At 43.0% G+C, this 13,314-nt stretch overlaps 1 protein-coding gene across 1 annotated transcript in view; it reads left to right on the top strand.

The window, feature by feature from the left end:
- Positions 1-13,314, top strand: part of stk10 (serine/threonine kinase 10) — a 77,597-nt gene that overhangs the window by 23,812 nt on the left and 40,471 nt on the right. Inside the window, exons 3-4 of the mRNA XM_072661653.1 lie at positions 9,708-9,756; positions 11,315-11,464. Of these exons, the coding sequence (XP_072517754.1) occupies positions 9,708-9,756; positions 11,315-11,464 (199 nt within the window). The remainder of the gene's footprint in view (positions 1-9,707; positions 9,757-11,314; positions 11,465-13,314) is intronic.

Here is a 13,314-nt window from a genome sequence, read left to right as displayed (position 1 = left end):
TACAGTCACTCCAACAAAAGCAGCATTTCAGAAAGAACAATCGATTAGTGGGTGTCCCAATACTTTTGTCCATATAGTGTATTTAGATATGTTCAAAAAACAGATTAGCAGGTGGCGGCTCAGGGCTACTGATGACAGGGTTGTGGGTTCGATACCCAGGCTCGGCAAACTGCCACCGTTGGGCCCTTGAGCAAGGCCCTTCACCCTCTCTGCAGCCCGTGTGCTGGAGTTGGCTGCCCAAAGCTCTGGGTGTGTGCTCACTTCCCCTAGTTCACTAGATACTGATATCAAGATGACGTGATCCAGGATCCAGCGGTTAGATTTTACATGTTTATTTATTTATTAATTAATTTATTTATAATAAATTTTCCGCTAGTCATTGCATGAATCACATAGGCCCAGCAGTGGCAGCTTGCCGACCCCGGGTATGGAACCCTGCACAACCCTGTCATCAATAGCCCGGCGGTCTAACCGCTGGGCCACCACTGCTCCAGAATAAATAAATAAATAAATACATACATAAATGATCGAGCTACTGAACGAATAAATGAACGAGTCGTCTGTCAAGGCCTCCATTGCTGGCCAGGCAAACCAGGGGACCATGCTAAAGGTTCAGGTGCTGATATGCTCTTGTATCTTCGGCAGCTTGTGGTTACGGGGTCAGATGTTCATGTTCTGGGATGGTTTTGTGTCAGAGTAGTGCAAGAAGCCAGAAACTCTGGAACACTGGATCCGTTCATAAAAGCTCCATTCAGAAACTCGACGCTAATCCAGCACCAAAGCCTCTAATCAGATGAAGTTTATGAAGCCTTGCAGGTCTTCCCACATCAAACCACTAGAGCCAGGAGGCTGTTTTTATAAGTGGAGGCCTTAAGCTGAATTCACAGCTTGTTGGATTTTATCTTTACTTCAATGAAACCAGTGAATTTTCCACATTTTCTAAATTTTCATCAAGACCAAGCACCTACAAAAAAACCCCAAAAAACAACAACATAGACAACATGGAAGATATATTTTTATATATACAAAAAAACTAAAAATATTAATAAAAATAATATTTCCTTAATAATAATAATAATAAAATAATAATAATAAATATTATAATATTAATAATAATTATTTTTATTCCGACACAGAAGCCAAGTTAACAGTGAAACGTGACGGGGTGGTAAATCTCTTCCTAAAATTGCCATAATGCATGTAGTTGAGTTCTTGACCTTGTACACATGTCAGATGTAAGCTTTTTATTTCAAAATATTTACGAAATCATATTTCACGATGTATTCTGCGTGACGGGGTGGTTGGGCTAAACTTGACGAACCCTTATCTAACATGACAAAGCAACAAATAAACAATGTAAAATGTTTCCCCGTTCCTGGCAGCTCCAAAGGCTAAAATGATGCTGAAATGACATGGTGGTTGGTGTGGGGCAACAGATAACACCACTACCTGCCAGTGAGCTACCACATCGTGTTGGAGGCTGGGGTTCGATTCCCGGTCTGGGTGACTGTGCTGCGCTACACCAATAAGTGTCCTTGGGCAAGACTCCTAACACTACACTGGCCCACATCTGTAATACATATACCTTGTAAGTCGCTCTGGATAAGAGCGTCTGCTAAATGCCGTAAATGTAATGTAGATGTAAATGTCACTTTCTCATTGTGATGTCATTTAAAGCGATAGTAATCAGTACAGCATTTATAGGCGACAGGTTCGTGTGCTGGGTTGTGAAGTCAAACTGAAGGACGTGCAAAAAAAAAATAGTCATAACATTTTTACAAATAATGTCAATTTTAGAAAAAATCTTTTCTCTTATAACCAGGGTCTCCAGACCTGAAAATACTAACGGCCTAAAACATGGATGCATAGAAACATGATTGAAAATAGTACACTATATGGACAAAAGTATTGGGACACCTGCTCATTTATTGTTTCTTCTAAAAAAAAAAAAACAGTCTGTTAACAAAAAAAAAGCTTTTGTTGTAGTAGCTGTTTCTACTGTCCAGAGAAGAAGACTTTCTACTAGATTTTGGAAAAGCATTGCTGTGAGGATTTGATTGCATTCAGTGACAAGAGTGTTAGTGAGGTCAGGATGTTGGATGATGATCACCACCTCACCTCATCATCTCCAACTCATAGAGCACCACCTTCCATCATTCCAGAGAACACAGTTCTTCCACTGCTCCACAGCTCAATGCTGAGGGGCTTTATTATACCCCTCTATAGCCCACACCTGGCTTTATTAGGCAGCATGGTGCCAATAGGTCCATGTGCATCTGCTCCAGATAGTCCTATTCTATTGGCAGTACTTCTTCTCTACGTGGACTACGCAAGCTCTGTGTGTGTGCATTTGCATCTGTGTCAGTAATGGGTGCAACGTAAAGTATCTGAATGCATTCATTAGAAAGGATGTCCACAAACATTTGGACATATAATTAATAAATATAATTAATATTTTATTCTATATCTTATATAGCATTATTAGCTATAAGCTCTCGAGCATCGCGGACACAGATGACCGGTGTCCTAGAGTGACTCAGCGGACTGACCTTAGCTAGTTTCTCACTCCGTGTCGGTCTAAACTAACAACCATACCTATACTATAAGTTATTAATCTGTTTGTTTATTAGTCATTTATAACCACGTGTGCCAGCAGTTTCTGGCCTGTTCCTCCAGCACGTGAAGAGAAAGCTCTGTTTAAAGAAGCATTGCTGATATTCCTCACAGTGGAAGGTGCAGTTCTCACTCAGAGATCAGAAACCTTCTGTATTCCCCCAACTGCAGCAGTGTGACCTCCCAGCGTAGCGTCTAGCAGGTCAGTGGCCTTCTATCGAGGAAGCTGTGACCATTTTTGGGCTCTGCTGCTTATTTAAACAGACACTCTGAGATTTAGATGGAGCGCCAAAAATTTCACCCAAACTGTGAAATGTGGGGGAAACGTGCGAAGCAGCGTGTTAAGTGAGTGAGACTTTCTCACTCTTCTTACACACACACACACACACACACACACACACACACACACACTTACACACAACTCCAAGTGTAGAGTTTCATCTGGTTCATCTGGTAAAAATCTGGTTTAAAAAATAAAGAAATAAATACATTAGCCTGGATTCAAATCATGGACAAAAGTATTGGGACGCCTGCTCATTAATTGTTTCTTCTGAAATCAAGGGTATTAAAGAGTTGATGCTGTTTTTGTTGGAGTTACTGTCTCTACTGTCCAGGGAAGAAGGCTTTCAGCTATATTTTGGAGGAGCATTCATTGCTGTGAGGATTTGATTGCATTCTGCAACAACAGTGCTAGTGAGGTCAGGATGTTTGATGCTGATCACCACCCCACCTCATCATCCCCATCTGCTCCAGAGGGGTGGTATCTGCTCTATTCTCGGTGGCAGTACTTCTCTACAGGGACTAGACAAGCTCTGTGCGTGCATTTGCACATCTGTGTCAGCAATGGGTGCAGTCTAAAGTACCTGAATGTATTCATCAGAAGGGGTGTTGTCCATAGTGTGTATAATAGCTGCAACCAAGCGTTCATGTGTTCATTGTCCTGTGAGCATCCTGGGGATTCCGCAAGGCTAAATCCACACACACACACACACACACACACACACACACACACACACACACACACACACACACACAGACCCTGGTTTGAGTGTATCAGCTGGTTTCCGTGGCAACCCCCACGCTCTGCCGCAAAGCATGTGTGTGTTAGGGTGTGGAAGAGGCTTTCGCCCGTAAAGCTCTCCTTAAAGAAAACACACACCCGAGCCGAGAGTGTGTTTATAGGAATCCGCCAGGAGGACACACACAAAAGGAAACGGCAGCACTTGTTGTCAGACAGAAGACGGGCTTGTCCTCCTCGGTGGGCAAGGTGGAAACCAACATCAACCAACACAACACACAAGATCATCTTATCATTTATTATTGGGTTGTTTTCCTATGATCTGTCCCTTAAAAAGGTTCTTCTAAACTTCTATTGTCTTGAGCTCAAAGCTCTGTAGAGAGAGAGGCACTGTCCCGCTGAGCTGCGTCTGTGAGTGCAGAGCTGGAGGAAGAGGAGAGTGAGAGGTCAGTGTGTTGGAGAACAATGTGGCCTGCGAGATGTGTGTGTGTGTGCGTGTGTGTGTGTGTGCGCAGCGTGAGAAACACGAGGCCTTTGGAAAGTGCTCGCGTTTTCAGAACCGCAGGCACACGAACAGAACGGGCAAAATGGCTTCATTCATGCTGCCACTAAAAGGCAGGAATTGAACATGACCTCCACCTCCGCGCGAAAACCTCGTCTCTGCTCCTTCAGGAATTTGTCATCTATGCGGCATCGCTGTGATTTACCCAGTTTCCCCTCGTAACCCACAAATGTAGCCCATGACGTTTATCAGACGCACACTGTACGTCCAAATATTTGTGGACACCCCTTCTATTGAATGCATTCAGCTAAGTTGCACCCATTGCTGAAACACACACACACACACACACACACACACACACACACACAGCGCCAATAGAATAGGACTCTCTGCAGGAGCAGACAAACATGATGACCCTATTGACCCCATGCCTCCTAATGCCTTGAGCATTGAGCTGTGGACCAGTGGACTTTTTTGAAGGGATCTGGGGAGTTTGGGATGATTTGGGTGGTGATTACTCAAAATCCTGACCTCACTAACACACTCAATGCAATCAAATCCTCACAGGAATGCCCCTCTAGTAGAGACAGTTACTTCACAAAAGCAGGATCAGCTCCTAACTTAAATACCTGTGATTTAAGAAGAAGCATTGAATAAAGAATTGGTGTCCACAAACATTTGGACATGTACTGTATCACCTGAACCTAACTGGAAGTGATCGTTTGCTCAGCCTGTTTTAGTTGCCATAAAAATGCGACATCTGTGAGTTTCTGAGTGAGTCAGTGCGAGTGTATGTGTTGTTCTACCTCTCGGTCATGCTGTCTGACCGGCCTGGCCGCCTTCCGTTTACCTCAGGCTGGTGACGTTTGTGTCATCCAGAATATTCCATGAATCCGAGAAGTAAATAATAAAAGCTCAGTGATACGAATCTGCCTCGAACCCCCTCAGCCGGCTGGGTGTTTTTCTACATGCCAGATCAGATCTTTCACAGGACGCTACTTCATCAGACAGTCGCCGGGTCTGTTACAGTGGGTATTTACCAGGAAACAGCGCCTGAGCAGATCCGTGCGGTTTGGTGAAGTGAGCTGGAATGTGGCTCAGCCTGTTGATAGTTTTCTTTACAGTCCCGGCCGAGCCTCAGCCTCCTTACTGCAGTTTCTCCAGCTTACTTTGAACCACATGGTACACGGGACTGTGCAGTTCCACTAGGGGGCGATGCTGAGCATGCAGTTTTTGTTTAAAGCTAGCTAGAATGAGGTGGGTAATACTGTACGATAAAAAATAATAAAAAGAAATTAAATAACAAAAAAGCAATAATAAAACTAAAAATACAAATAATAATGAATAAATAATAAATAAAAAAACATAAAATGAAAGATATGAATAATAGAAATACAATGAATAATAATTAATAAATTATAATAATAAATAAAAATGAATGATAGAAATATGAAAAAATAAAAGTACTATGAATAATAATAATAATGTAAATTTGAAAATGTAGACAGCACCTTTCTCAATAATAAATATCACTAGGGGGCGCTGTTGAGCATGCAGTTTCTGTTTAAAACTAGCTAGAATCTATGAGGTGGGTAATACTGAGCAATTAAAACATGTAAACATTAAAACACTTAAAATAATAAAAAATAATAACAATTAAAAAACTACAAATAATAATGAATACATTTTATAAATAAATATTAAAAATAAATAATAAAACTAATAGCGTTATGAATAATCGACATACTACTACTACTACTACTACTACTACTACTAATAATGTATATTTGAATATTTAAACAGCACCTTCCTCAATAGTAAAAAGCACTAGGGGGCGCTGTTGAGCATGCCGTTTTTGTTTTAAAGTTTAAAGTCAGAATCTATGAGGTGGGTAATGCTGTGCGATTACTCAGTAAATATATTAGGCCAATATATAAGGCCTGTATTTATTAATTCAGTGAATTATATAATTAACCAATCATGTGGTAGCAGATTGGGCCTTTTTGGGCTGTTTGAGTATTCCTAGAACTGCTGATCTCCTGGGATCTTCAGCACATCGGTCTCTAGAGCTTACTCAGAATGGTGGAATAAGGAAAACCCATCCAGTGAGCGGTTCTTTAGTTCTGCAGATCTGCAGGTGGAAAGAAGGGGCAGCAGAGAATGACCAGGCTGGTTGGAGCTGACAGGCTACAGTAACTCTGATAACCACTCTGTCCAACGTGGCGAACGTGGTGAGCTTCTCGGAGTGCACAACTCCAAGTCCAGCCTTGAGGTGGATGGGCTACAACTGCAGACCACCACGTCAGGTCCTAATAAAGTGCTTAGGGAGTGACCCAGATCCCCAGTTGACATAATCAGATAATGGGAATAGGTTTATAGCAATGAGTTGGTTGATTGACCCCGAACTGAAGTCTCCACGGGTAAACTTGGGCCTGCAGTGGTCGCTACACCACCACAATGGCAGGGCAACTCTGCCAGGACCAGGACGAGGCCTCTACCACACGCTTCTGTCAGTGCGGTCTTTGCACACATAGGGCTTGGTTTAAGGCCTGGCTTATGCTTCCTGCATTGACCAAACATCGAAGGACGGTCACCTAGATCAAAAAAAGGCCCCAACCCCAAACCTACCGCGCTTGTTTTTGACCAGACGTACCAAAGCATCAGATCCTCTTTGCTGCCATGTCGCACCACGTCTGGTCTAAAATGGCCTAATTCTAACTTCTAATAGAACCATAACAATTCAAAGGCATAGTCATAGAACATATTTGCTAAGCAGGATTGCCAAAAATAGAAAGAGGGTTCTGTTTATCACACTTACAAAAAGGTTCTTTTAAGGGTTCTTTAGTAAAGGCAGTGGTTCTTGATAGAACAACCAACACTAAGAACCTTTTGAATGCACAGAATTGTTCATTGCTTGGTTAAATGGTTCTTTTGTTATGGTAGAAAATTGCTGTATAAGGTTCTTTAACATGGTTCTAGTACCAAGGTTCTTCTATAGTCTTAGAACATTGTTGCTAAGCAGGATCGCCAAAACTGTTCTTTTTACACTCCAAACAAAGAGGGTTCTGTATATCACACTTACAAAAAGGTTCTTTAAGGTTCTTTAAGGCAGTGGTTCCAACACAAAGAACCTTTTGAATGCACAGAATTGTTCATTGTGTGTGTATAATATATATATATATATATATATATATATATATATATATATATATATATATATATATACACACACACATACATACACACATATATATATATATATATATATATATATATATATATATATATATATATATATATATATATATATATATATCATGTGTGTGTGTGTGTGTGTGTATGTATATGCGTGTACATATGAGTATATCTGTGTGTGTGTGTGTGTGTGTGTGTGTGTGTATATATATATGTATATGTGTGTGTGAGTCAACTTTTAATATCATTACAGTCGTCATCATTACATGCAAAGGTTCAGGAATTCTTCGTGACTGCCAGTGTACTTCTGGCTCACTTTTTGGCAGACCCATTGTTGACCCTCATCTCTATGTTTGAGTCCACCACTCTACACTCGGAGGAGGTCCAGCGAGCAGTGTGTGTACTGTAGTATTATTATTAAACTTGACAAAGTTCAACAACTAGAGTTTTAGGCCCCGTAGGAGCCGCTTTAACGCGTGGCTCTCTGTGACCCTGAAGGACACCAGGCTTCCTGAAGGCCGCAGCGGTTGGCGGTTTTATTGGCCTGTCCATCGTCTGGCTCGACGAAGCTGTTGCAACACGCTCTGTAATGAACTCGCTGACAACAAAAAAATAAATAGTTTTTGTGTTATGGCAACATGACACGTCTCCAGCGTCGCCTCAGTCATCACCAGCTTATGTAACGATGAGCTCATGATGGAGGCATGGAAGGTGTATGACTATTAAAGTCATAGTTCATCTCAAAATGAAAGACACAGGCAATTATTACTGCCCTTATCTCAAATGTTCATGAACAGCCAGATGACTTCTGTGAACTTTATATCACCACAAGTACTGCTGCTATGGTTACCATCCAAAACCACATATATATGGCCAAATGTTTGTGGACACCCCTTCTAATAAATGTATGTAATGCTTTTATTAGAAGCGGTGTCCACAAACATTTGGCCATATGTATATGCTGAATGCTTTTATTAGAAGAGGTGTCCCCCCTTCTAATAAATGCATTCAGAATACACTTAAATTCACGGCATTTAGCTGATAATCTTATCCAGAGCGACTTACAAGGTTACTCGCATCACAGAGGTGGACCAATGGCATGTTAGGAGTCTTGCCCAAGGACTCTTATTGGTGTAGCATGGTGTAGTCACACGGACCGGGAATGGTGGCTCACTGGCAGGTAGTGGTGTTATGTGTTGGTGGCACCACACCAACCATGAAAGACTGTCCAGAGCAGATAAACATGGCCCTATTGGCACCATGCTGTCTAATGCCAGGCGTGGGCTAGAGGGGTATAAAGCCCCCCAGCATTGAGCTGTGGAGCAGTGGAGGAGCTGTGTTCTCTGGAATGATGGATGGTGGAGCTCCATCCACTACTTTTGGGATGAGTTGGGGAGTTGGGGTTGGTGAGGTGGGGTGGTGATCATCAGCCTCTTGACTGCAATAACACTTTTGTTCTTAGACTGTTTTTGGCTGTGTGTGTGTGTGTGTGTGTGTGTGTGTGTGTGTGTGTGTGTGTGTGTCAGTAGGGGCGACGTAAGAGCTGAAATCTCTGGCAGCTGTACAGCAGCTTACAGTGTCCAGCTCCTCATTATTTATATATTTAGATAGCTCATGTTTTGTCTGTGGTCAGGACATGCCTTGCTCTCGTCTTTGGTATGTGGTTTATGTATCTTGGAGGCAGTGAGGAAACATAGTGTCAGTGTGTTATCTCCCTTTATCGCTAAATACACACACGCTCACACGGAGATGCCAACAATAGGGGCTTTGGGTTGTTCGCCCTCCTAAACTATAGGCCCTCCCAACTATGTTCGCCCTCCCAATAAAACTAAATAAAGGGGCGGACCATCCCATCAGACTAAAGAAGGAATGATTTAAGGGATATCCCCTCAAATGTAAAGAACAGGGAGGGCCAGCATTCCTTAAACTACTGAAGGGGGAGGGGCAACATCCCTTAAACTAAAGAAGGGGGAGGGCCAGCATCCCCTCAAATGTAAAGAAGGGGGAGGGCCAGCATCCTTTAAACTAAAGAAGGGGGAGGGGCAACATCCCTTAAACTATAGAAGGGGGAGGACCAGCATCCTTCCAAAAGTAAAGAAGGGGGAGGACCAGCATCCTTCCAAAAGTAAAGAAGGGGGAGGAGCAGCATCCTTCCAAACGTAAAGAAGGGGGAGGAGCAACATCCCTTAAACTAAAGAAGGGGGAGGACCAGCATCCTTCCAAAAGTAAAGAAAGGGAGGGTCAACATCCCTTAAACTAAAAAAAGGGGAGGGGCAGCATCCTTCCAAAAGTAAGGGGGAGGGGCAACATCTTTGTTTATGAATAAAGTCATACCTGTGACCTGTTTATCTAACATGACCCTTTCTGCTCTCCTCTCAGATCATGATCGAGTTTTGTCCCGGTGGAGCTGTGGACGCCACTATGTTGGGTAAGCCATCTCTCTGTTTCTCCCAGAACCTGCATTATTTACTTATTTCTTCACATTTATTGAACCTCATCTTCTCCGCCTGACCGGTGGGAACCTGCTCATGACCTTCCTGGGCAGGATATTGCTTTTTCTTTCCTGTTTTTCCCCCAAAGACCCAATAAGAGTCTGACCTCCGTCGCCCCGGGATTGGTTTTGTTTGTGGAGCTTTGGCTTGCTTTTCTTTTCTATAGGTAAAAGCTGTCCGTGCTGATACCCGACCGGCTGCTTCCCCAGTATCTGCTAGCATGAGCACACCATATAATACTAGGGATGCTCCGATCTGACTTTCACGATACATAAACTTTGCCTATCTGCCGATACCCAATACTGATCCGATACCCTTGTTATTACAGTTAATAAATCATATATCTGACCATGTGGGAGAGACTTCAGGAGGCATCAGGATTGATGTAATTATTAATTTACTGACTATAATAAATGCACATCGATATTAATGACCTGAACTGCTGTTTATTTCTCACTAAATTAAGAAGCAGGCTGGACCTCGGGCTCAGTGTCGACTGGGCTCAGGACTTTTATTCTGAAATTTGAGCTTGTTAGACCAAAAAGTAGCAGCTGTGACCGTGATGTCATTACCTGTCCACCTCGTCTACTTTATTTATTTATTTATTTATTTAAACTTGGATTTAACTGGAATTTACTGATATTTAGTGAAAATCAAGTAATCTGTGGATTTTGGGCTCTTCTGGGACTGAAACAGTGTTGAGCCGGGTCTGCCTGCCTGCCTGCATGTGTATCTGTGTGTGTGAGAGATCCCCGCTCGAACCCTCCTCTCTGCAAGCTGCTGAAGGTTACGTTTGGGGTCTGCAGATGACCGATCGATGGTTAGCTAGAGCAAGTCCGGCTGTTTGCTATGATAGGTGTATCATGTCTGTAGGTTGGTCTAATGCCTAGAGTACAGGCAGTGCGGGAATCTGGTTCAGCAAATGGATCTGTCTTGTGGATCGGCCTAATTATCCGATAACCGATCCAGCTAATTCTATTAGTATCGGGACCGATATCCGATCCTAGTATCAGATCGGTGCAGCCCTGTACATAATACTGAGTGCTCCATTGACTTTAATGTTTGCGTTTCGTTACGTTACAAAATCCAGTTTATTTACATATATACACTTCAATTTGAATTAAGCAACACAGAGGGCAGCCAATCAGAACAGAGTAATTTGCATATATCTGTCTTAAGAAGACACAGTGTCAGAAACTGCCTGTTTTGGTCGTGTAAAAAGTTCATTTTGACTGTTTTGGGTCAAATTAAACCATGTATATATGTTATTCCCTTAAGTGACCTGTGATATCATTTTCTCCCCTCCCAGACGTTCCTTTATTTTGCATATCACTTAATGTTAATAGGTGGTTCGACTGTTGTTTACACTGTACCTCCAGTCTGTAAATCACAGTGTGTGTTAGGATATGTAGGTGTATATAGATCCAGACCCATGCAGTGAAGTGGGGGGTCTCCGTGGCTTTGACTCTGTGTTTTCTGTCTGTTTTCTCTCAGAGTTGGACAGAGGTTTGACGGAGAAGCAGATCCAGGTGGTCTGCAAGCAGATGCTGGAGGCTCTGGTCTACCTGCACAGCATGAAGATCATCCACAGAGACCTAAAGGCAGGAAACGTCCTCCTCATGCTGGACGGAGACATTAAACTAGGTGTGTATCATCAGCTGGCAGAGAGATGCACATGTTGGGGGGGGGGGGGGGGGGGGGGGCACTATGACTGGCATAAGGCTAGAAAGTAGGTGGGATCTTGTCAGCTCGGTTCCTCCAGGTTTCTCCTGGATGCCCCCCAGTCCAGCCAGCACAGCGTGGAGGATGTGTTCAACTCCATCAGCAGCAGCAGCAGCAGCAGCAGCAGCAGCAGCAGCTCACCTGATTTACCATCATTAAACCCTGATTTACCACCAAACCAGGTGTTGATCTGAGAAGAACTCTAAATAACACTAGACTCCATGAGAGAGGAGAACTTTGGAGATGGAGAACCACCGTGACCTTCTGTAAGAATGCCTAGCTAAGTGTATGTCTACATTTATACAGTACAGACATACTCCATCAGCTAAAACACGACAGGTGTCTACTACTTGCTAACTTGCTAGCTACGAGGCTGATGTAACTAATGAGTAAAGGAAGCTTACACTCTCCATGATCATAGCATCACACACTCCCCTCAAACCATCTGGAAGCTTGAATATGTCCATGACAATAAGGAACAGTAGTTCTGTCCACACACTGTGTGTTTACGAGTGTGTGTGTGTGTTACTGCAACGAAATGAGTCAGTTGGCCGTTTCGTGTTGTGTAATGGCTGAAAAGCCAGGAGGCATTTTGAGAGATAAAACGAGGAACAGTCCTGTTCTGTTCCTCTTGGCCTGACATTTCAGAAAGCCATTACTGGACACACAATGCAGCCGCACTGGCCCGTAAGCGTACCCTTTCCTGGGTACTTTATAAAGTAAGACTCCAGCGGCCTGTCTGTACAGAACAGCTTAAAGGTGACCTAGAATGGAAACCTGGATTTTTCTTAGTAGATGGAAGTGAGAAACCCTGAACCTCAAACGCTGCTGTTCCTCCTTCAGAAGAACATCCTGTAGAACCGAAGCAGAGCGGAAAAACGGGGCAGTTCCAAACCCCCAAAACTGTTACATCACAGTCTTGACTTTGGCCTACTGGTGAAAAGCTCTCAGGGCTAAACGCTAAGGCTACTTCAGGAGAATATGAAAGCTTAACGCTAAAGCTAGACTGACCGGAGAAGGGGGAAGGACCTGTGGAGTGGCTGAAGAAAAAGCTAAGGAGCTAACGATAGGCTGACCAGAGAAGGGAAGACCAGGTGCTAGGCTAAAAGCTAATTCAGCAGACGCACACAGTGCCGGCTAGACACTAAGAGGAAGGACAGCAACTCCCGGGAACGATTCCATAATATTCTGTTCTTGTTACAGCAGCAGGTTAGGCTAGGCTATGTGGTTACAGGGAGCTGCCATGGTGACATAAACCAGCCAATCAGGACAGAGCTTGTTTTTTGGAATTCTTTATAAAAAGAAAATCAATGTTTAATTTGGAGGTGAAATAACAGGGTGGTAAATCGTACTTACTATGGTTCTCCATCGCTGTGTTCATCATTAGAACATCTCCAAAGTTCTCCTCTCTCATGGAGTCTAGTATTATTTAGAGTTCTCCTCAGATCAACACCTGGTTTGGTGGTAAATCAGGGCTTAATGATGGTAAATCAGGTGAGCTGCTGCTGATGATGATGATGATGGAGTTGAACACATCCTCCACGCTGTGCTGGCTGGACTGGGAGGAACCAAGCTCTGTTCTTCAGACTAGCTCACAGACAAGATCTCACTACTTTCTTTCTTCAGAATGAGAAGCTCTTGTTTCTCCTATTTACTGGATTTATGTTCACCTGCTTTATCTGTTCTGATGTGATCTGGAGCTTCTACAGTAAAACTGTGATATTAATATATCTCCTATTAATTCATTTATTTATTTCTTTTAATTATTATTT

Source organism: Salminus brasiliensis, chromosome 18 (genome assembly GCF_030463535.1).
Source record: "Salminus brasiliensis chromosome 18, fSalBra1.hap2, whole genome shotgun sequence".
Taxonomy (NCBI): Eukaryota; Metazoa; Chordata; class Actinopteri; order Characiformes; family Bryconidae; genus Salminus; species Salminus brasiliensis.
Note: the sequence above shows the minus strand (reverse complement) of the source record. Positions and strands in the feature narration are given on the sequence as shown.